Raw genomic sequence first — 25,454 nt, forward strand, 5'->3', positions numbered from 1 at the left:
GCAAATGCCAAAAAAATTTTCAGCATATTACTGAGAAAACATTTGTGTAGAAGTCAACCTGAGAAGCTCAAACCTGTGTCATTCAGGGTGAGCTGTACTTTAGTCTAGAGGATGGATCAACATATACCCAATGACCTACAAGAATGTTTTGGATCAAGTGGAGATACAAAGGAGAAGGCAGCCATGTCCTGACCATTGCCTTTGTTTCCCATCCTGGCTGGAGAGAGCACAGTGGGGAAGAGAAATAAGAGAGAAGACAACCCAAACCTTAACTCTCATGCAGTACTTGGCAGTGGTGAGCTCAAAGGCTTTACCATCAGACCCCTGGGTTCATATTCCAGCTCCACCACTTGCAAACCAGGGACCTGGGGCAAGTAATTTAACCTTCCTTAAGCTCATGTGGCTTAACAGTGAGTAGGGTCATTGTGGCAGCTGTAACTACTAGTGTGAAGCTCTTGCAGAGTGCCGGCACATAATAAGTGCATAGTGACTGTGAGCTCTGTCATTAGCATCCCCAATGGACACCAGCTCATTATTCTCCTGGCGTGTCCTACATTACCACACTCTCCTTAAAGGAGACTTCATCCAGGAAGACACTCCCTTCATCCATCTTCACATTCCAGGGCTGTTCACCTGCTGTTAAGAGTTTGTCCATCCTAACTCAGACTCAGGCCCTCTGATGCTTTTGTTCCCCTTACCTGAATAAAAGCACCTTAATAAATATAACTTTTGGGGAGTGCTTGACCACAGAAGAATTCACAAATGCCATTAAACTTAGTACACCAGCAATTTTATTTAGTAAACTATTTCTCCACTTTGTATAATCTCTTTGAAACTAATGAGAAACGCAAGTCATGCCTTCCCTCCATCCCAGGTGTATGTCTTTCTGGCCTGTAAAGGAGTGGAGACAGACCCCCAGTTCTCTCCTTTGAGCCATTGTTCTGGTTTCTCATTCATGGAGACGACAGTGTGAGTTTCTGGCTGCTGCGGGGGCTCCCGTGCCCATTGCAGGCTATAACCACCTGAAATGAGCAGAGAGGCACTTGCCCACAGGGCGACTGGATGGGGCTCAGTTTCACCTTGTACTTCATGATCTCATTCGCATGTTGTTCTCCTGCTTATTGGCAGCTGTTCTGCCTTCGAGTTCTATGGTAACCTCTTTCCCTTCTATGGGTGCAGTGAGAAAAGGCTGTAGTTTGGGATTTACTAGCATTTTGCGGTTTTTCGCCGCCAGAGTGGTTATTTGTATACCTGACTGGAGACTTACTTCCTAACAGTTTGCTATAGGAGGACATCCTGTGTTTGCTGATTATAAAGTTGTCTTACCTTTCTGCCATTCGCTTTTCTAGGATAATCTTTTTGGGGGTACAGCTGCTAAGAGGCAGACATTGTCTCTACAAGCTCAGAGAGAAGAGAAAGCAAAAGCCTCCGAGCTCTCCAAAAAGAAAGCATCTGCCCTGTTGTTCAGCAGTGATGAGGAGGTGAGCTGAGGTTTCTGCTAAAGAAGAGGGGATTATTTCATGGGATTTAAGAGTTAAAGCCATCCCAAGTCTTCTTCTACCTGTTTTATATCTCGTGATGTTCAGTCACCAAAGGCGATGTTCACAAGATTGTCTTTTCTGAAGGAAGACATTTAATGTAATATATTAATTTAAAGATGAATCTCTTCAAAATGGTTAGGAATAAGTATGACTCCCACACGATAGTGTATGCTCCTTCAAATGAGTTAGGCCGGCTAGGGGGGAAATGATTTCTCAGCCATCGCTAGGTTCATGGTCGAGTCCCTTAGAACAAATGACAGATTAACCAGAGAAAAGTGTGCAAGTTTACGTAAGATAAGCTTTACCAGACACAGGAGCCTTGAGAAAGAAAAACTCAAGAGAAACAGGAAATCCTGTGTCAATTTGATGCTGTCTGATGAAGAAGCGGACAGTTTTGGAGGAGCATGATTAGATGAAAGGGGTGTGACCTGATGGGAATAAGCTGGGGGAGCTCAGCAAGGCCTGTGTGGTCAGATCATTCTCTGCATCTTTACAAATAAGGAGGCTCCTTTCCTCTGGGAATAGGGAGGACTGGAATGAAGGTCTTATGACCTACTCCAGAGAGGGTTAGAGGATTCTTCTCTGTCCTGCTTCAGAGGAGAAGGGCCAGGGAAAGGTCAGAGAGACCTTTCTGCTTCTGTTTTCTCAAATGCCAAGGTGTCATATTTTGAGGTAGCATGTCCCATATACCCCAATGGCCATATATACTAGTATCTTGTTAAATGACTACTGTGTTTCATTAATTTAGAACTATAGTTAGGAGGAGTTACCTATTGAGGTTAAACTCCTTTTTGAGGGAGTCTTAGCAATATTTCTGTTTGTGATCTGGATAGATACTACCAAATCAGTTAGTTTAGTTGCCAACTCGATCAGATTTAGTAGCAGGGAATCAGATTTAGCTGTGCAGAAAAAGACTTTAAATATAATGATATAAAAAATCCTGAGTATTAAACATCCTCCTGTGTTATAATAATTCCTCTTTTTTTTTTAACATTGTAGGCAAGTTAGGAGGGGGTGAAGTGGATATATAAGTCATAGATATGTTCATGTTCTTACTGAAAGCAATTTAAAAATTCTGAAGCAGATAAAAAAATGTATTAAAAGCTTATGCAGCCGGGCGTGGTGGCTCACGTCTGTAATCCCAGCACTTTGAGAGTCTGAGGCAGGCAGATCACTTCAGGTTGAGAGTTTGAGACCAGCCTAACCAACATGGAGAAACCTTGTCTCTATTAAAAATACAAAAAAATTAGCAGGTTGTGGTGGCGCATGCCTGTAATCCCAACTACTCAGGAGGCTGAGGCAGGAGAATCACTTGAACCCAGGAGATGGAGGTTGTCATGAACCGAGATCACGCCATTGCACTCCAGCCTGGGCAATGAGCGAAACTCTGTCTCAAAAAAAAGCTTATGCAACACCCATGTGAACAAGACACAGCGAAAAACTGCTAGTAATCCTTTTACTACAAAAGTCTGAGTCTGGCCTTTAGAAAGGGTTTAAGGAATTCCCACCCAGCTGTGCTCATGCCTTCACATCAAGGAACTCCCAAGCATATATAATTTGTGTTTTCTACTCAAATGTATGAATTTATGATAGATTATCCAGTTTTTTTCTTTTAAACATTGTCAGTGATTGTTCCCCCTGTAGCAACAGCCAGACATCAGTGTAGTTGCTCCTACTAGAGTATTATAGTGGTTCAGGGAAAATAAAAACATTACCTAAAGCGTGGAGCAAAAAGACATGCAGAAGAAAGACAGCCAAGGTTCTAGAACAGGGGCGTCCAGTCTTTTGGCTTCCCTGGCCCACACTGGAAGAAGAAGAATTGTCTTGGGTCACACATAAAATGCACTAATACTAACAATAGCTGACGAACTAAAAAAATAAAAAGGTTTGTGCATACATCCCATAATGTTTTAAGAAAGTTTACAGATTTGTGGTGGGCCGCATTCAAAGCCATACTGGGCTGTGTGTGGCCCATGGGCCACAGGTTGGACAAGCTTGTCCTAGAACAAAGGCTGTCAACTTTGGCTGCTCATTGGGATCCATGGGGAAGTTAAAAGAGTGCTGACAGGCCAGGCACAGTGGCTCACGCCTGTAATCCCAGCACTCTGGGAGGCCAAGGAGGTGGGCAGATCACCTGAGATTAGGAGTTTGAGACCAGCCTGGCCAACATGGCGAAACTCTGTCTCTACTAAAAAATACAAAAATTATCTGGGTGTGGTGGTGTGTGCCTGTAATCCCAGCTACTCAGGAGGCTGAGGCAAGAGAATCACTTGAACCCGGGAGACAGAGGTTGCAGTGAGCCGAGACCGCGCCACTGCACTCCAGCCTGGGCCACAGAGCGAGACTCTGTCTCAAAAAAGGAAAAAAAAAAAAAAAAAAAAGAAAGAGAAGACCTAATGAGTGCCGACAGTGGATCCCAGCTCCAGAGATTCTGAATTAATCTGGTTGGGGTACAGCCTCGTCATTGGAGTTTTGTGATGCTCTCTAGTGGATTTCAGCGTTCAGTCACTGCTAAACATTGAGGAGCACTTCTCAAACCTTCATGTTTAGGAAATCACCCGGGCACCCTGTGAAATGCAGGTTCTGATTCAGAAAATAGGGGTGGGGCCTGAAATTCTGCATAATCTGTTGCTGGCTTGTGGACTCCAGTTTGATTTGCAAGACTCTAGACTCCAGAGATAGAGCACTTATGCAAATGCTTGGGAGTTCTTTGATTTGAAGGGGTGTGAGCATAGTCGAGTAGAATTTCCTTAAATGCTTTCTAAAGGCCACGTTCAGACTTATGGTAAAAGGATTACTAGCAGTTTTTCATTGTGTCTTGTTCACATGTGTGTTGCGTGAGTTTTTACACTTTTTTTTTTCAATCTGCTTTAGGATTTTTAAAATTAAAATATTCTTCTCTGGAGTTGGAAGTTCTTGAGTTCTTGGTATTTTTACATTTGGCTTCCTTCTTATAGCCTCTGTAATTAATGTTGATTCCCTGAAATAGACAAGTCGCTTGTCGTAATACAGTGCAGAACCACAGTGGGAAGAGACATCGTGGCAGGTGTTGGAGGAGGAAATCATGGGAAGCTCTGTGAGGTCAGAGAGCCCAGCTGTCTAGATATGAGTTCAAAGAAAAGTCTTAGGCATGAGCTTTCTTCAAGACTGATGCACTAAGTTTAATACTTAGTTTAAATACAACTTAGTTTAAAAAATATAAGTTTTATTTTACTCCCCATGTTTTATAATCTAAATTGCCATTGGACTTTTTTTTCTTTTTTTGAGACAGAGTCTCGCTCTGTCCCCCAGGCTGGAGTGCAGTGGCACGATCTCTGTTCACTGCAAGCTCTGCCTCCTGGGTTCACTCCATTCTCCTGCCTCAGCCTCCCAAGTAGCTGGGACAACAGGCTCCCGCCACCACGCCCAGCTAATTTTCTTGTATTTTTAGTAGAGACGGGGTTTCACCATGTTAGCAAGGATGGTCTTGATCTGCTGATCTCGTGATTCGCCCGCCTCGGCCTCCCAAAGTGCTGGGATTATAGGTATGAGCCACTGCGCCTGGCCTGGAGTTTTAATATATATTGTTCCCCCTGTAGCAACAGCCAGACATCAGTGTAGTTGCTCCTACTAGAGTATTATAGTGGTTCAGGGAAAATAAAAACATTACCTAAAGCTTGGAGCAAAAAGACATGCAGAAGAAAGACAGCCAAGGTTCTAGAACAGGGGCGTCCAGTCTTTTGGCTTCCCTGGCCCACACTGGAGTTTTAATATATATTTTATGTTTTAAGGACCAGTGGAATGCTTCACAGACCCACTCAGCATCTGACAGCAGGTCTAAAGGAGAACCCAGGGATTCTGGGACCCTTCAGAGCCAGGAGGCCAAGGCTGTGAAAAAGACCAGTCTCTTTGAGGAAGACGAAGAAGATGATCTTTTTGCCATTGCCAAGGACAGGTGAGATAGTCATTGGAAGGAGTCCCTCACTCCGTGTCCATGGTAACAAGAAAAGGAATCTGATGCACAAGCTAGTTCATCGGGTGATTGCTAATCATGGATCACATAGTGATTGTGCCAGTGAGAATGTCTTTGCTTTTCAATGGCACCATCTTTTCCCTCAGTACCCAGAAATGTTTGTCTTTGTGGATCCTTATCTGATTTCTTCCCCAATCATTATTTTTTAACCATATTCTTTTTCTTTCTTTGTCAGGGATTTGAGTATCTTTTGTTTGTGATTTTTCTCTGGGCTACTCTAAAGTACGTCAGGTTTGGTCAGGATTACTTAAAAGTTATTTTAGGCCAGGCACGTTGGCTCATGCCTGTAATCCCAGCACTTTGGGAGGCCGAGGTGGGCGGATCACGATGTCAGGAGTTCAAGACCAGCCTGGCCAATATGGTGAAACCCTGTCTCTACTAAAAAAATATAAAAATTAGCCGGGTGTGGTGGCACGTGCCTGTAGTCCCAGCTACTTGGGAGGCTGAGGCAGAAGAATGGCTTGAACTCGGGAGGTGGAGGTTGCAGTGAGCTGAGATGGCACCACTGCACTCCAGCCTGGGCGACGGAGCAAGACTCCATCTCATAAAAAAAAAAAAAAAGTTTTGTTATTTGAATAGAAATCTGCTCAGCATTTAACACATCCTGTTAGGAGGAAGTTCCCTGTAGAGCTGTGCAGTATCACTCCAGGGGCTGATAACCCATAGCCGACCTAGGTGCCTCTCCCCATTAATGCTGGAACTGAAGCTGCTAGGATATTCAGAGTGAGCATGGGCTGTGGTTGGTATAACATGCTGCCAGATTAGCTTATGGGTTCAGAATTACTTCCCTGCAAATACTTTTTTTCCTTTTGAAAGCCTGACACGATTACTTTGAAATTCACCTGAATGTTATTAGCAGAAAGAAGTAACTGATTGGACATGTAAATCCTATGCTTTGGTGGGTTAAGCATCATTTGATAGATTCAGAAGTACCTCAGGTTTCTGTCTCCAAATACTCGAATCTTGTCAAGCATCACCATTTCTGCATTAGGCCTCTGTAACTTGACACTCGGATGCATCTTTGGTCTCTGATTTAGAATATAGGCTCTGGAAACTTGATATTAAATTCTGATTCTGCCAGTTCCTGTCTGAATAACCTTGGGCAAGTTAACTAACTTCCCTGTGCCTCAATTTCCTCATTTGTTAAACAAAAATAAAAACAGCATTTCTCTCATCGGTTTGTTGGGATGATGAGATGGAATCTAAATGTGAAATGCTGAGCACAGTAGCTGGCACATTCTGAGCCCTCAGGTATTACCAGTTAGCATCGTGAGTGCAGGGAAATAGTACATTCCTTTATTTTTGTTGCTCTCTCCTGGGACATTCTTCTTCCTATGTTGCCTGGCCACCTTCTTTCAAAACTAAGTGTAAGTCTTGTTTCTTAAGAAGCCTTCCCAGCTGGGCGCAGTGGCTCACGCCTGTAATCCCAGCACTTGGGGAGGCCGAGGCAGGCAGATCACGAGGTCAGGAGTTGAAGAACAGCCTGACCAACATGGTGAAACCCCATCTCTACTAAAAATACAAAAATGAGCTGGGTGTGGTGTCATGCACCTGTAATCCCAGCTACTCGGGAGGCTGAGGCAGGAGAATCGCTTGAACCCGGGAGGCGGAGGTTACAGTGAGCCAAGATCTCACCACTGCACTCCAGCCTGGGCAACAGAGAGAGACTCCATCTCAAAAAAAAAAAAGAAAGAAAGAAAAGGCCTTTCCTAACTTTAAACAGACGAGAAAGAGAAGAAATAGGGAGTCGAGGGCGGACATGGCTCCACCTTCATACCCCAACACCCTCAGCTGAGCATTTTCTGCACTGTATCCAGGTTAGCTTATTCCCATGAGTGTCCACTACCCCCACCCCACACAAGGTCATAAATCTGGCAGTCTGAACCCCATCTTGTTTGTGGGTCCTGGTTCCAGCCACACACCATACCTGGCTTTCAGGAATGCTTTCTCTGCTCCAGATACATCCTACCTCCTATTGTTCCCGAAGTTGTCTGTCAAGTTTTGTGTATGGAAACTAATTCATACCTTCATCAGATCTCAAAAGAAGCTTTACACACACAAGAAGAAGTTGAGGTGAGGATGTGGAGGAATTGGAACCCTCATACACTGCTGGTGGGAACGTAAAATGGTGTAGTCACTTTGGAAAGTAGTTTGGCATTTCCTCAAAATGTTAAACATAGAGTCACCATATGACATAATAGTTTCATTCCTATGTATATACATAAGAGAAATGAAATTAGTTGTTCATATAAAAACTTGTACATGAGTGTTTATTGCAGCCTTAGTCATAACAGCCGAAAGTGTAAACAACCCAAATGTCCATCAACTGATGACTGGATAAACAAAATGTATAACCATACGATGGACTGTTCTTCAGCAATAAAAAAGAATAAAGTAGTGATGCATCCTAGAACATGAATGAACCTAGAAAATTTTATGTTACTTGAAAGAAGCTGGTCACAGAAAACCACATATTGTATTGTTCCATTTATATGAAATGTATAGATAAACCATAGAGACAGAAAGTAGATTAGTGGTTGCCAGGGCCTGTGGGGCAGGGGGAATGGAGAGTGATGGCTCATAGGCATGGCGGTTCTTTTTGGTGTCATGATAATGTTGTGCACTTAGGTTGTAGTGATATTGCACAACTCAATGAATATATTAAAGAGAACATTGAAGTATGTACTTTAAAAGAGTGAATCTGGATTAAGAAAACCATTGAAATACGCACTTTAAAAGAGCGAATCTGGCCAGGTGCAACGGCTCATGCCTGTAATCCTGATTGGGAGGCCAAGTGGAAGGATCTCTTGAGGCCAGGTGTTTGAGACCAGCCTGAGCAACATAGAGCGACCTCACCTCTCCAAAAAAGTAAAAAAATTAGCCAGGCATGGTGATGTGTGCTTGTAGTTGTAGCTACTTGAGAGGCTAAGGCAGGAGATCACTTGAGTTCAGGAATTTGAGGCTGTAGTGGGATATGATTGTGCCATTGCTCTCCAGCCTGGGCAGTAGAGTGAGACCCTGTCTTAAAAAGTCAAATAAATATTAAAAATAAAGTAAATACAAGGTGAATTTTATGGAATGTAAATTATGTCTCGATAACGCTACTAAAAAAAAGAAATAGAAGCCAGGCACAGGGTCATTTCCCAGTGCTGATCCTGGCCCTGTGATCTCTCTTGGCAACCGTCTTCATGACAATTCTGGAAATAGGCATGTCCGCTTTGATTCTTTTTGTGCTATAGGAAGTGGGAGAGAATGTTCTGCTTGGGAAGGCTCAGGCATCGTGTGCCTTGCAGCGGTAACAGCTGATGAACCTGCACTGGATAGTAACAGGAAAGGGGCAACCTGAGGCAGGAGGGACAGAGGCTGGTGATTTGTTGGAGTCAGATTTCATCTATTTCAAAGGTCTTTCCTGTTTGCTTTCAACTGTGTAAGGTCAACTAATGGCTTGGGTGTTTGGGTGGTAGGTGGATTCCTGTAGGTGCAGTCTAGAAGAAATATTGTTGTTATGGTTTTTGTTTTTTTCATCACACTTTTCCTTAATTTGACCTTTTGTTTGTTTGTGTAGCCAAAAGAAGACCCAGAGAGTGTCACTCCTCTTTGAAGACGATGTTGATAGCGGAGGCTGTCTGTTTGGCTCTCCTCCCACATCTGTTCCTCCTGCAACAACGGTATTCTTCATCTCTTAGTCCCAGGAAATGTCCTTGAGTTTATGCTGCATCAGTAGTGGTACTTCCCCGAATCAGCTCTTCATACCTAACCTTGGAGGCTGAGTCTTATGGAAGACCTTATTTGCCTGGTTTCAGAAAGAGATCTTCTGATTAATAGTATTCTACAGAAGAAGCACACGTGCAAAGCCATCATTCAGTGTCAGGTGTAGGAACAAGGAACTGGGTCTCAGAAGAGGCTTGGGCCCCATTGGCATGGAATTCTGCTAACATTAGACTAGGCCAGTTAAGGCAAAATCATTCCTTTTATGAGTGTGTGTCGAGTACTAACACTGGTCCTGGTTTATATTAGCCAATCAGTAAAAAGGAAGGAAATTCTCACATGTGCTACAAAATGCATGAACCTTGAGGCCGTTATACTCCATCAGTGGAGAAATGGTCACACAGGTCCTAGTACAGTTAGACTGTGGAATACTATACATTGGTGAAAAAACCCAGGGTGGAGCTTATTGGGATGAAAAACATACTGCAGGCCAAAAAAAAAAAAAAAAATGCGTAAACACGTAAACATGGTGTAATTTAAACTTTCCAAAACAAGAAATACACATGAATGCCTGGAAACCGGTCTGAAATCATCGATAGCACATTGTTACCAGTGATTATGTCCAGGGAAAGGTATGGAATGGGGAACTTCATACTCTCAATGCCTTTTTAAAGCCTTTTTAAAGAAGGCATTTGTGCATTACTGTGGAATTAGAAATAAACTCCAAACAAAAAATATCTAGGAGATATGGAAGAAGACCCTTCCTGTTAAATGGAGTTGCTCAGCTTATACCAGAAGCTCTCAGCCCTGGGCCAGCATGCTGCCCACCCTGGGCCCCAGGCTCCCTGCTGCTGCTTCTATGGGGCTCCTGAGCCTTTCCTTGGGTGCTCTGTACTTACATCTCCCCCCTTTGAGGACATCCAGTGGTTGTACGATTAAAGGAGTCAGGAGGTCTGATTGGTTTTTCTTTGTAAATTATAAATAAACTACTCTGGAGGATAACTGAGCAATAAATTAATGAATTTTGGAGCCTCTGGAGCTGTAAAACTTCTTTCAACCTATGGTAATTATGATTGTTAAATAAAACAAAAGGTCAAGACACACAACTTAAGTAGCTGAATAGCCTACACATTTTTGATTATTTGTGAAATATAATCATCTTTAGACAATAGTAAATAAAAGATATTTCTTGTTTACAGATATTTCAGTGTAAGTTAATTGTGACTTGGTTGTAAGCCTATGTTGACCAAAAGGTTAAACCACAGGCAGGAGAACTTAAAGAAATGTAATGTGAGTTTTGTTTTGAGCCAAGCTTGAGAACTACTAGCCCAGTAAAGAGACTCCACACAAACTGAGAATGCGTCCCAGAGTGGGCCACACGAGACACAGCATTTATACATTTCTGTTATATAGAAAATGGGAAAAGGGGGCAGTGAAGCAAAGGTGACTTTCTTAACAATTCAGATTGGTGCTCAGTGACATTGAATATAAGATAAAGTAAATATGTGGTTAATGTATTTTCCTCATTAGCCTTTTACCCTAATGAGTACATAGGGGTCGCAGTTGCAGGGTCAGGAGAGGGATGGTTGATTTTGTGCTGCCTTTGTGCTTCATCCAATAGGCAGGTTGTAATCGGTACCTGTCAGTGTGATATTTGACAGACTCTGGCCTTGCAGGTGAGGTTCAGCTTTCATTCATGGGCCCGGTTTCTATTACCCATATGGCCAAGATGCAGCCATTTTAGACAATTTTTTTTTCTTCAGACTTTCCTTATTTTCTGACACCTATCAAGAAAGTAAATTTGACCAGGCGCGGTGGCTCACGCCTGTAATCCCAACACTTTGGGAGGCTGAGGTGGGTGGATCACCTGAGGTCAGGAGTTTGGGACCAGCCTGGCCAACATGGTGGAACCCCATCTCTATTAAAAATACAAAAATTAGCCAGGCATGGTGGTGCACGCCTGTGATCCCAGCTACTAGGGAGGCTGGGGCAGGAGAATCGCTTGAACCTGAGAGATGGATTTTGCAGTGAGCTGAGGTTGTGCCAGTGCACTCCAGCCTGGGCAACAGAGTGAGACTCCATCTCAAAAAAAAAAAAAAGAAAGAAAGAAAGAAAAAAACAGGAAGTAAACTTCATGACAAGGATGAGCTTGTCTTCAAGAAGATTAAAACTGGTACTTTGGGTAGCATTTTCTGTGGTTTAAGGACCTTAGTTATATATGAAGGAAGAATATGATTTGCCATGCTTAAGTCTCTTTTTGTCTCCCCTATCAACTATTTGCATTGATTTTTTTTTTTTTTTTTTTTTTTGAGACGGAGTCTTGCCCTTTCGTCCAGGCTGGAGTGCAGTGGCGCATCTCGGCTCACTGCAAGCTCCGCCTCCCGGGTTCACGCCATTCTGCCTTAGCCTCCCTAGTAGCTGGGACTACAGGCACCCACCACCATGCCCGACTAATTTTTTGTATTTCTTTAGTAGAGACGGGGTTTCACTGTGTTAGCCAGGATGGTCTCGATCTCCTGATCTCGTGATCCACCCACCTTGGCCTCCCAAAGTGCTTGGATTACAGGTGTGAGCCACTGCGCCCGGCCTGCACTGAATTTTTATGTAGTTTTCAGTGAGTCCAGGATGTTCCACAAAAGCCTTTTCCTTTGATCACTTCAGTGTTGCCTTATCTCTTCTGAAATTCTTTATGCCTTCCAGTGTTCTTTTATGTCAAGTTCAATGGTTTTGCACTTTACTTATCTCTTCCTAACTAAAAATCCCCTTGCTCTCTTCTTTCTTCATTCATCACATTTTAAAATCATGATTAGCAATGTCCTTCCTTAGTTTCCCAAATCTGCCTTCCTAACTTGATTCAGGCATTGCCTCAGAGCATACTTCTCGTGTCGTATGGTATGATTTGTATCTATACTATACTATAATAGAGCTTTAGTTTTTTCTCAAGCACTTGTTGATAAGTCACTTGCTGCAAAAATGCCATGAATTCCAGGAAAGTCACAAACCTCAGTTTCCTAGTCCCCAAATCCCTGCCTCCCTGATAAGGAAGAGATGAGAAATGGGCTGAAGTGCTTGCAGACTTGTATTGAACACTGAGTTGGTATAAAACGCTGGGACTGGCCATGAAAATATAGTGTATAGTCCTTTCAGATGAACAGACAAACAGATGTGTGCTAGCTGTTATATAAGTTAGGAAGAAAGTCAAGGAAGGGTCAAGTAGAGAGATAAATATTATGCTTATTCAACAAAGCAACTGACACTTAACTGAAGAGGACAGAGACCGTGGGTGACATCTGCGTGGGGGCCCTGCTTGAAGGATGGGGAGGATTTGCACCTACAGACATCGAGGGCAGCGTAGCATGGAAGTTTGAAAGTTTGCAGTGACCTTAAGGAAATGCAAGGAAAGGAGGAGATGCATATGAGTAGAGGGATAGAATGGGGTATCTGCTGAGTGTCATTTGCTTCATGCAAGGAGTGCAGGTTTGGGTTGGGAGAGGACCTGATCCAGCAGGTGTTTTGTTTTAGCAAGACAACTCTGAATAATGTCTTCTAGTTGAAATATAAGAGGAGTGAGGCAGAGAGAGAGACTCATAATCATCTGGTGGCAGAGATAAGGATCTGAATGAGGGAGGCATGGGGGTTCACAGACACAAGTAGACAGATACAGGTGATGTGGTGGCGTGAAGTGTCCTGTCCACAAGTCCCGGGTGGTGGTGTTTGTTGCTTCTCCCTTTTGGTGCTACCTTCACTATCCTGTCCTCTCTTCCTTGATCACATTTAGCTGAAGCCCTAAGAGGATGGTTTGGGCTTGTTCTGTATATGGCCATGCTGGTCAGACACACTTTTTTATTGTTGTGGATGTCCTGTACTCTTCTTTTGGTAGAAAAAAGAGACTGTCTCTGAGGCACCACCTTTGCTGTTCAGCGATGAAGAAGAGAAGGAGGCACAACTTGGAGTGAAGTCTGTGGATAAGAAGGTTGAGAGTGCCAAGGAGTCGTTAAAATTTGGGAGAACTGATGTGGCTGAGTCAGAAAAGGTGGACTTTTTTCTCTTGTATACTTGAATGCATTTGTCTCTCGTATGTTGTTTTAAACACACACAACCCCTTAAGTTTTTTGACCACAGAAAATAAATGGCCCATTTGTAGACAGATTCGAAAACATAGACAAGCAGGCTGTGTCCCCACAGTGCAGGAAGCCTCTGCAGGGCCTTTCCTTCCAGCCCTTCTCCAAGACATGTGCGCACTGTGGCGTGCCTGCTCCTGTCTCTGTGGTTACTGTCACGTCATGGCATCTTTGCTTTCTAACTTGTTCTCTTCTGTGCAGTGTTCCTGTTACCCTTGGTCCTCCTTTGGTCCCCAACTGCACTTGAATTTAAATGTCAGTTTTAAGGAGATTTTAGTTTAGCATCCTTTTACTTTTAGATGATATTGGCAAGGATTACAGAGTAGAGTGAAATTTCTACTCTTTCTAAAACACTAGCTTTCAAGTCCTGGACGGTCTGCCGTCTCTTGCAGGAGGCCTGTGGGTAGTGCTGCTGGCCACACGTGGGCATCCAGCTTTGTGGTTGCCTTCGGTCTCTATATGCCTCTTTTCTTTCTCTAACTTTTCTTATACGCTGTGTGTCCAGCTGCTTAGGTCTAAGATCTCCCAGGGCCTGTGTGAAGAGCGTTGCATTTGCATTTGCTGCTGAGGCTCCTTGGAGCTACAGTGATACAAGCATTTCATTTGTACCTGTGTTCCTGTGTGAAATTATCTTCCTAGTGGCTGTGTGTGGACCCCAGTCCTATCCCAGTCCTGGTCCACACTTGACTCTGACTGGTTGCTGTACTGCTCTCTCCCTGAGTGTAAGCCCCTTGCAGACTAGGCCCAGTTTGTTTTGCTCACCATCATGTCTGTAGTACTGGCATATTACCTTGCACACAGTAGGCACTATGTTATAAATTATGTATTTCTTTAAAGAAGCATTTTTTTAATAGTTTGAGTACTCTGAAATTGGGATGTACCTCATAATCAATGGTATCTTACCTGAAATGTGCCACTTGTTGAATGAATAAATACTGCATTTTAGAATTATTTCAGAGATTCTTCTTCAGTTGCCTATACAGTGTAAACCTTTTACAATTTGAGGGTCTGATTTTCCTGATTAGATTTCCCCCTTGGGGCTTATGTATTAGTTAAATGCTACGAATTCATGGTCCACTCCCAATGATTGGCACTTGTATTGGTTATCTTTGACACTTAGAAGTTCTTCCTTGTTCATGAGCAACCAGTGTGCATCAGGATTATAGCTGTCCTATCACTTGATAGGAGAGAGGGACCCATGGTCTCAATGCTTGGAAAAGTTATCTTTGGCTACGGATGATTGTACAAGACTGTCTCTTGGAGCAGCCAATCAAGAATTGACCTCAGTGTTTTGTTACTTGGGCACAGATGTGATTCACTGTGCCCTGAGTCATTGCAAATGTGGCAGTTACTGAATTAACGAGGAGCTTGGCAGGCTCCATGATAGGATTTGTATTTCCAGGTGTTACTTATTTTTTCCCCCTATTATTTTCATTTTCAGGAAGGACTTTTGACTAGATCTGCTCAGGAAACAGTCAAGCATTCTGATTTATTTTCTTCATCATCCCCATTGGACAAAGGAACCAAGCCTAGAACCAAAACTGTTCTTAGCTTGTTTGATGAGGAAGAGGATAAAATGGAAGATGAAAACACTATCCAGGCTCCACAGAAAGAAGTAGGAAAGGTAAGCAAAAAGCAATAGTGGTTCAAGTCTCTGGATGAGATAAAAGACTCTCATCTCATGGTTGTCATTCTGTCATGTGAGTTTCTGAAGGAATCTTAACCTTCAATGTAGTGTGTTAATGATTCTGTGCAGTCATTTAGATATTTGGGAATCTTAATCAGGAACTCTTACTTCAAGTAGCAGCGTTAGGATAGGGGATTAGAATTTCACCCCCCTCTTCTGGGATTTACAGACCTTGTTGTTCCTTCTAGCAAAACTTTGCCCCTTGGCCAGTTGTGGGATGTAAACAGCAGGAAAGGGAAGTTAGGCTGGAGCTGTACAGTTAAGTATTTCTAACATTCAGTTTAAGAAAAAGTGTTGTAGATGAACCTTTCATACTGATCAGGTGTCAGCAAACTATTTCTATAAAGGACCATATAATGACTATTTTAGCTTTTGCAGCCTATTTGGGCTCTGTCATAACTGCCTAGCTCTGCCATTGGCAGCATGAAAACAGCCCTAGGAAACATGAAGATGGATGGGCATGACTGTGTTCCAGTAAGTTTTATTAATAAAAATAGGTGATGGTCAGCTGGGCGTGGTGGCTCACACCTGTAATCCCAGCACTTTAGGAGGCCAAGGTGGGTGGATCACAAGGTCAAGAGATCGAGACCATCCTGGCCAACATAATGAAACCCTGTTTCTACTAAAAATGCAAAAAATAGCTTGGCATGATGACGCTTGCCTGTAATCCCAGCTACTCGGGAGGCTGAGGCAGGAGAATTGCTTGAACCAGGAAGTCGGAGGTTGTAGTGAGCCAAGATCGCACCACTGCACTCTAGTGTGGCAACAGAACGAGACTCCATCTCCAAAAAAAAAAAAAAAAAAGAAACAGATGGTGGTCATTCTGTGAGGTTAGTATGACCCTGATATTAAAACTAGACAGCGACATCACCAGAAAGCTAGATATCCTTTATGAATGTAGAGGCCAAAATCCTCAACAAAAATACTACTAAACCCAATTCAGCAAAATATAAAAAAGATTGCACATTATGAGAAGTGAGATTTACCCCTGGAATGCAAGGTTGGTTCAACATCTAAAATTAGTTGATATAATGCACTGTATCAATAAAATACAGAATTAAAAGGCACATGATCATCTCAACAGATGCAGAAAAAGCTTTTAATAAAATCCAAACCTTTTCATGGTAAAGCACTCAATTAGGCATAGGAGGAAGCTTAATGAACTTGATAAAGGACATCTATGAAATCCCTCAGCTGACATCATACTTAATGGTGAAAGACTGCATGCTTTTCAACCCTAACATCATGAACAACACAACAATGTCCACTCTTGGTAATTCTAATCAACCTTGTACTGGGGATTCTAAGCAGGGCATGTAGGTGAGAAAATGAAATAAAAGGCATTCAGATTGGATAGGAAAAAGTGAAGTGAAGCAATCTGTATTTGCAGATGGCATGATCTTTTATATAGAAAGTCTTAAGGAATCTGCAAAAAACATCCATTGAAAATAATTAAAGTCATTAAGATTGAAGGATGTAAGATCAATATGTGAAAACCAATTGTAGTTCTGTAAGCTAGTAATGAACATTTACTAACTTACGAAAATTACTACTAGTAACTTTCTTTTTTTTTTTTTGCAATGGAGTTTCACTCTTGTCCCCCAGGCTGGATTGCAATGGCACAATCTTGGCTCACTGCAACCTTTGCCTCCCGGGTTCAAGCGATTCTCCTGCTTCAGCCTCCTGAGTAGCTGGGATTATAGGCACCCACCACCATGCCCAGCTAATTTTTGTATTTTTAGTAGAGACAGGGTTTCACCGTGTTGGCCACGCTGACCTCGAACTCTTGACCTCAGGTGATCCACCTGCCTCAGCCTCCCGAAATGCTGGGATTACAGGCATGAGCCACTGCACCCAACCTACTAGTAGTAACTTTTATAAGCAATTACCAGCTTATGACTGAAATTAAGAAATCAGTTTCTTTTATAGTAATACCAAGAAGGGCAAAATACTTAGGAGTAAATTTAGCAAAAGAAGTACAAGACTTGTAAACTAAAATCTACAAAACATTGAAAGAAATTAAAGACCTAAAATTGATGGAAAGACATCTCGTGTTTATAGACCAGAAACCTTAATATTGGTAAGGTGGCAATACTTCCTTCCCAAATTGATTTATTGTAATCTCTATCAAAATTCCAGCTTGCTTTTTACAGAAATGGACAAGCTGATCCTAAAATTTTTATGGAAGTGTAAGAGACCAAGAATAGCCAACAGTCTTGAAAAGGAAGAATAAAGTTAGAAGACTCACACTTCCTGATTTCAAAACTTACTTTAAGACAGGGTGGTATTGGCATAAGGTTAAAATATATAGATCAGTGAAGTAGAATTGAGAGTCTAGAAATAAACCCTCACATTTACAGTCAGTTGCTTAAGGTGCCAAGATATTTCAGTGGGGACAGAATAGTCTTCAGCAGATGTGCCAGGATGCTGATTATCTACATGCAAAGGAATGAGGTTGGACCCATTAATAAATAAACTCAGATCCAGTGTAAGATCCAAATGTAAGAACTAAAACTGTACAACTCCTAGAATCCAGAGAGTATGTGAGTAAATTATCATGACCTTGGATTAGGCAAAGCCTTCTTAGATAAGACACCAAAAGCACAAGTCACAAAAATAGCTAAATTGGACTTTATTTAAATGAAAAACATTGTACTTCAAAGGGCACCATCTGGAAAGTCAAACGACCACCCACAAAATGGGAGAAAAGATTTACAGATCATGTATTTGATAAAGGACTTAGATCCAGAATATGTAAAAGACTTATAAGTCAATAATAAAAAGACAAATAGCCCAGATGAAAGAAGGGATAGGCCAGGCGTCATGGCTCATGCCTGTAATCCCAGCACTTTGGGAGACCAGGACGGGAGGATTGCTTTAGGCTGGGAGTTCAAGACCAGCCTGGGCAACATAGCAAGATCCTGTCTCTACAAAAAATTTAAAAAATTAGCCAGGCCTGGTTGCGTGCTCCTATAGTTCTATCTCCTTGGGAAGTTGAGGCAGAAGAGTCCTTTGAGCCCAGGAGTTCAAGGCTGTAGTGGGCTGTGATCACACCATTGCACTCAGGCTGAGTGACAGAACGAGACCCTGTCTGAAAAAAAATAGATAAGACAGACATCTGAACAGAGATTTTACTGAAGAAGATAGACAAATGGCCAAAAAGGATATAGAAAGATGCTCAGCATTAGGGAAGCCAAAACCACAGTGACATACCACTTCATACCCGGGAAGAGGACCATAATAAAAAAAAAAAAAAAAGGGAAGTAACGAGTGCGAGTGTTGGTAAGGATGTGGATAAATGGAAATTCTCATTCCTTGCTGCTGCAAATGTGGAACAGTACAACCACTTTGGAGAACAGTTTGCTGTTCTTCAAATTCTTATAACATAAAGCTACCACACAATCCGGAATTTTATTCCTGGGTACATATCCAAGAGAAATAAAAACATGTTCACACAAAACTTGAATATGATTGCTCCCAGCAGCATTATTCATAATAGCCAAAAGATGGAAACAATGGCTAAACATAATATAGTATATCCATACAATGGGATATTATTTGGTAATAAAAAAGGCAAAGTACTGACACATGCTGCCACATGGATGAACCTTGAAAACATTCTAAATAAAATAAGCCAGTCATGAAAGACCACATATTATGTGATTCCATTTATATGAAATGTCCAGAATAGGCATATCAATGGAGACAGAAAGTAGATTAGTAGTTACTGGGGGCTGGGAGTAGCAGTGAGCAGGAATGGATAATTACTGCTAATGGTTTGGGGTTTCTTTTGGGGGTGATGACAATGTTCTAAACTTAGATTGTGGTAGTGGATACACAAATCTGAATATACCAAAAAATCATTACATTTTATACGTAAATGGGTAGATTTTATGGTATATGAATTTGATCTCAATGGTGATGTTATGCAAACCAGGTTGGCAGGTCATAGATTGCCAATCCTTTTTATAGATCTAACCAAAGAAATAGTCTATGTTTATTTCTACAAAAAATGTTTTATGAATTTTTTTGTTATACCAATACTATAAGCTTATTTATAAATGAGAGCTGCACACAGTGAATATAATTAATTTGATATATTTTCTCCCAGTCTCTTACTGTGTATGGTTTTGTAATATTTTTCCATAGTTGTGAAATATTTAACATTACTTGCTGTGTTAAACTTGTTTTTATATATAACAATAATAATTATTGTTAATGTGATTTATTTTGTTAGAAGTAAGTTTTTCATTAGTTTTTTTGGGTTTTTTTGTTTTGTTTTGTTTTGAGATGGAGTCCTACTGTGTTGCCCAGGCTGGAGTGCAGTGGCATGATCTCGGCCCACTGCAGCCTCTGCCTCCCAGGTTCAAGGATTCTCCCACCTCAGCCTCCCAAGTAGCTGGAACCACAGGCACACGCCACCACACCTGGCTAATCTTTGTATTTTTAGTAGAGATGGGGTTTCACCACATTGGCCAGGCTGGTCTCGAACTCCTGGCCTCTGGTAATCCACCCGCCTTGGCCTCCCAAAGTGCTGGGATTACAGGCATAAGCCACCATGCCTGGCCTTTTTGTTAAGTTTTAATCTGTGGCTGTGATAAGGAAATAGGGATGAATTTTAGAATGTCAGGTCTGGAGCATTATATTATCAAACCAATAATATTGATGGTAACTTTTAAATGTTAGATATCTAGTAAACAAAAAGGGACTCACTCGGAGTCTGAAAGTAGGGCAGAAGTGATGGACAGCCATAGGAAGGCTTGTGGTCGCACCTGTGCCAGGTCTTTGGCCTGCAGTGCTTACAGGTGAGGGACACATATTTGACCACTCTGTGTAGTTTGTGCTTGATTCAGCTGCTGTCTCTTCTTCCCTTTGGAAATGAGATGAAGAGAATTCATTCAGTTGCATGTTTTTTACCTTCAAAATGTTTCTCATTATGGAACTAATGGATTGCTTTTCTAATAAAAAATGTAGATACTGTACAAAGTTTATATAATATATATAACCTGGAAAAGATTATCTCTAAAGCTTGTGCATATATATATATATATATATATGTAAACTTTGTATTTAGAAATATATTTTCTGGTATTTTTGGAAGCACCATAGCATTCCATTTTGTCAATGTTTCATTCCCCTGCTGAGTGGCTTTTAGGCTGTGGCCAGCCTTCTGCTAATATAATACAGCTGCAGGGGACATCTTTGTTGTGTCCATCTTTACATATGTAACTTCCTTGAGATAAGTTCTTACAGCTCTAATCACACATGACCTTCCCTCCTGTTCCCAGGGCCGCGATCCTGATGCCCGCCCCAAGAGCACAGGTGTCTTCCAGGATGAAGAGCTGCTTTTCAGCCACAAGCTCCAAAAGGACAATGACCCAGATGTTGACCTTTTTGCTGGCACCAAAAAAACCAAGGTCAGTTCCAAATGGTTCCCCACAGTATGACTTGTTATTGTATTGGGTACTGTCTCAACAGCTCACCTAGTTCTCTTTGTAAATTGTTTTGCTTTTGGATATTGAACTTGGGTCTTGTTTATTCTAGCTGTTAGAGCCAAGTGTTGGGAGCCTGTTTGGGGATGATGAAGATGATGATCTTTTCAGCTCTGCCAAGTCCCAGCCTTTGGTACCAGCCTTTTGTTCTCAATACTGGGTTGTGTGGGAAAGATTCTGGGAAAGGAAACTAACGTCCAGTTAGATGATTAAGGAAAATCCTAGGAGAGTCGTGCTGCTTCCTACTAAATGAATGGCAAATAACATGCTGAGGGGAGTGTGTGTGGAGGATGCAATGCTTAGTTTCTGTTGTTCCTCATTTTATGTTCCCTATACTAACATTAAAACATTAATAATCCAGGCTCTCTGACTGTACTGCACATCTGTGTGATGTTTAAACGGTTGATTGAAAGACCATTGCATACACTGGGGTGACTAAATATTCGTGCCTTTCAGGTACAAAGTTTTAAGTCTGAGTTTTAGCCTTTCTATGTCGTTTTCTCCCCCAGCCCCAGTAGGTTTTTGTAAGTACTCTGTTTTCTTTTTATCATAGAGAGGACTCCTGTGACAGCCACAGTCTTCAGAATGCTATTTCTGAAATGCTACCTTTGAGTTGGTTCAGCCCTCATTTGAGAAAGTATTTTTAAGACTCAGAAGCCAGGATTGTTTTTTGCATTATGATTTTTCCTTGAAATTTCTAAGATATTTGATGGCTTTTTGGTATTTTTTTCTTTTGAAGGTACAAGAGAAAAAGAGAGTAGTGAAAAAAGACCACTCTGTTGACTCTTTCAAAAACCAGAAACATCCTGAATCCATTCAAGGTAGTAAAGAAAAAGGCATATGGAAGCTGGAAACACCTCAGGTTAGAAATCCTCTTTAAGGATTTTCAGCTCTTGTTTGCATCCCAGTACAGAGAAATTCCATTATGCAGACCCACAGTTATTTAGACTTGTCTGCATTAAGGAGGAAACAGCAACCAGGGCTACTGCTTTGTCTTCACTGCACTCCCCCCAAGTCATCTCCCCTCTCCTCGCTCCACACGCCAGAGTTTCATGAATCTATACTTTAATAGTTAGTGTTTTTTGATGCCATGCCAGATTTGACTCTGAAGTGGAGTTAAGGTAGGATGAAGAATCTTCTTCCCACTAAAGAATTTATTTCTCCCTCTGGATTTCCTTGGAATAGAATTAAAATAGAAATAAATATAAATTACATCTGATTTCCTGCCTGCTCTCAGTGTTGCCTCTCCCGAGGTCATTGCTGTTGGGCCGTACTCTGCAGCAGTCTTCCCAGAACGCTGTGGAGCTCCTCCTGGGAACAGCCCAGGACTGGAGAGTGAGTGCCAGTTCTATGTGCAGGTGTCCCAGGGTGTCTCACTGAAGCCTTAGTGTCCTGAGCCGTAAACCTGAGGCACTTGGACGAGCACATCACCACTGACCCTTCCTGGGGCTCAGATCTTTTGCTTTTAGAGCCAGTGCATTAGGCTATGGTTGAATTTTTGTGTGCTCCTTGAAATTTCAATTTGATAACCAACATGGTAATTTTGCCTGCTGGTCAGTTTTAGGTGCTCTGATAAACTGTGACTCTTGGGAATCTTACTCATCTTGTATTCCTTGACTCCATATCTGATCTGACAGCTTTCCACTTACGTGACAAAGGAGGAGGCATACGTGAAGTAGTGCTAGTGAAACATCAGGCCCCAGGAGAGATTTGAATGCCTTTCCCATTAAAGAGCTACAGAAAGTGACAGTTTTGCTCCATCACAGATTTATTTACAGGCATAAGAAACACTTGTCTTTCTGTTTCCCAAATGGATTTTTAACTGGATGTAATTTTACACAGGACTCATCAGGTCTCGCTCCATTTAAAACCAAAGAACCATCCACTCGGATCGGGAAGATACAAGTAATTAAAACACTGGAATCTTCATTGCCTGCCCTGTGGCATCTATAAACTATTTTGGGTTTCCTACTTTTGTCAGCTGCTGCCAAGCATCTTCTCATCTCTTCCCCCGCCTCCCCTCCCCTGCACCTAGTTGTTGTCTCCTGTGTGCTGCATCTTTAACATCTATTCTTTGAGCCCAGTGGTGGGCATAGGTGTAAGATGCTCTGTTTTAATTCTGAGACTAGATCGGGCGATTTTCCTACGTTTCTCTACTCCTCTCGTATTATACATTATGTGCACCAAATCTTGTCATGTGTCACAGTAAAGATAATAGACTGCTGTGTTGAAGAACAAATACAGAGTTTCATTTTTCTTCTTTAGGCAAATTTAGCGATCAACCCAGCGGCCTTGCTGCCCACAGCAGCTTCCCAGATCTCTGAAGTAAAGCCTGTTTTGCCAGAATTGGCTTTTCCTTCATCTGAACACAGAAGGAGCCACGGTCTGGAAAGTGTGCCTGTCCTTCCCGGGAGTGGGGAGGCCGGTGTGAGTTTTGATCTTCCAGCTCAGGCAGACACCTTACACAGTGCAAACAAGGTGATGAAACCATCTTTGCTTCCTTGCTCTCTTCTTTTAACCAGAACATGCATATGCTTCTTTCTAGTTTATCAATTGCATACACAGCAGTCTTTGACTCTCCTTTTGAAGGAGATGCCTCATCCTTCCTTCAGCCGCTCCCCCCTCCATTCTTCCCACCCCCCTCATCCTGCACCTGCTTTTCCGTGGCCTGCATTTGGTACATTTGCATTCTGCTCAGTAGCCACAGTAACGTCTCACCACTTTGGCTGGTGTCTGACACCTGCAGGTTTCCAGCACTGCCACCTGGGGGTCTTCTAACCACAGAGCAGATCATGCCCCTCCTGCTGGCACTTCCTCACTACTCCAAGGAGAGCATTCGGGCTCCTGGGTTTGGTATGAAACCCCTTTACAATCGGTGCCAGCCCATGTGTGCAGCTTCCTCACTAGTCACTTCACACTTTCCAGCCTGACTCCAGGCACACCAGGTGCCACTCCCTGAACACACATGGTCTGTTCTGCTGCTGCCCAAGGCTCCTGCTGCCTCCTCACCAGGAATGCTCCTCTCTGTCCACAGCTGTGCTTCCACATCCCCACTTCTGTCACTGTGCCCTGCACTCCCCGCACCAAGTTCCCACAGCAGTGACACTGTTTCATGGGATCTCCTCAATGGACTGTGAACCCTTTGAAGTTTTCCTTTCATTGTAGTTGGGTTTCTAGTTTCTATCCAGTCTCCCTTCTCTAGAAAGCTTTAGCTGATCTCCAAGTAAGCGACAGGACACAGAATGACCTACCCTGACAAATAGATTCATTTCAAATGTTTCCAAACCTGTTTCCTTGTGCAAAACAAAACAGCCTTCCTTTTAACGACAATTTTCATTGGCTTTTTTTTTAATTAAGTTTAAATTGGCAACTAAAATTGTGACATTCCCCTGAAGTTGACAACACAATCATACTTTGCCCAAAGTAGATTGTAGCTTCTCAAAATTCTACTTGATTGTATATTTTGGAAAATATCATAGACACTGCATCATTGCTACTAAGTGATTCATGTTTTGAGATTATATGAAAAGTTCTGATTTCTAAGCCATATTTCTTATGTGGAATATTTAACATTTGAATTCAATGTTTATTGACTTGAGGAAAACAGCACCTTAGATTACCTCTCTTTATTGTGTCGTGTTTCTCCCCACTCCTGGAGCCTGAATTTAGACTAGCCCCCTAACAAAGGTTAGTACCAGAATTCCCCGATTCTTTCTTGTTTTGAAAGATACCCACGTTTCTATTGAGGGTAGAGTTGGGGCCAAGGGAGTGGTTGTGAGACACAGAGAGCCAACATGCCTACTTTCCAGGTTTCCAGCAACAGATAAAACTTTTTGTGTGAAACTGAACTGAAACTGCCCTGAAAAGATTAAAAAATGGAGAACTCTAAAGGATTAAGAATGACTTAGTCTTGGAGTACTAGGAGCTATTAAACTCCTTCCTTGGAAATCATTAAGAAATAACCTCTTCTATGTTCTTAGATAGTATCTTCATTGAAGTAGACCAGATAACCTTACAATATTTTGAGTCACTGATTCTTTGCCATGGTAGCTTTGAACACTTTATTTTATCGTCAGATCAATGTGTGTTTTTTTGCCGTTGCAGAGCCGTGTCAAGATGAGAGGGAAGCGTAGACCGCAGACCCGTGCAGCTAGGCGGCTGGCTGCTCAGGAGTCCAGCGAGACTGAGGACATGAGCGTCCCCAGAGGACCCATTGCACAGTGGGCTGATGGTGCCATTTCCCCAAATGGCCATCGGCCACAGCTCAGAGCAGCCAGTGGAGAAGACAGCACTTAGGAGGCCCTGGCAGCTGCCGCTGCACCTTGGGAAGGTGGTCCTGTGCCTAGAGTGGACAGAAACCCCTTTGCAAAGTCTCTGGGTCATTCCAGAGGGGAGGCTGACCTTTTTGATTCTGGGGACATCTTTTCCACGGGCACTGGATCTCAGTCCGTGGAGAGAACAAAACCCAAGGCAAAGATAGCAGAGAATCCTGCCAACCCACCAGTGGGTGGTAAAGCAAAGAGCCCCATGTTTCCTGCTCTAGGCGAGGCCAGCAGTGATGATGATCTCTTTCAGTCTGCTAAACCAAAACCAGCAAAGAAAACAAATCCCTTTCCTCTCCTGGAAGATGAGGATGACCTCTTTACAGATCAGAAAGTCAAGAAGAATGAGACAAAATCCAATAGTCAGCAGGATGTCACATCAACAACACAAGATATTTTTGAGGTAATAGGACTTAACACATTTTTGTGTCTGTTCTAAGTTAAGGAAGGTATCTGACTGGCTTATTTGAGCCATAGATTATGTCTAGCTTGTTGCGTGCATACCCCATAGCCACTTGCTTAGTAATTATAATTAGGCTCTTTTATTAATAAGTCTAACATTGATTCAGAA

At 42.3% G+C, this 25,454-nt stretch overlaps 1 protein-coding gene across 1 annotated transcript in view; it reads left to right on the top strand.

The window, feature by feature from the left end:
* Positions 1–25,454, top strand: part of WASHC2A (WASH complex subunit 2A) — a 43,007-nt gene that overhangs the window by 14,613 nt on the left and 2,940 nt on the right. Inside the window, 11 exon segments of the mRNA XM_055353240.2 lie at positions 1,350–1,481; positions 5,312–5,475; positions 9,119–9,221; positions 13,142–13,294; positions 14,824–15,006; positions 20,358–20,486; positions 20,614–20,694; positions 21,301–21,423; positions 22,404–22,466; positions 22,827–23,039; positions 24,666–25,286. Of these exon segments, the coding sequence (XP_055209215.2) occupies positions 1,350–1,481; positions 5,312–5,475; positions 9,119–9,221; positions 13,142–13,294; positions 14,824–15,006; positions 20,358–20,486; positions 20,614–20,694; positions 21,301–21,423; positions 22,404–22,466; positions 22,827–23,039; positions 24,666–25,286 (1,965 nt within the window).

This window comes from Gorilla gorilla, chromosome 8 (assembly GCF_029281585.2).
Source record: "Gorilla gorilla gorilla isolate KB3781 chromosome 8, NHGRI_mGorGor1-v2.1_pri, whole genome shotgun sequence".
Lineage (NCBI taxonomy): Eukaryota > Metazoa > Chordata > Mammalia > Primates > Hominidae > Gorilla > Gorilla gorilla.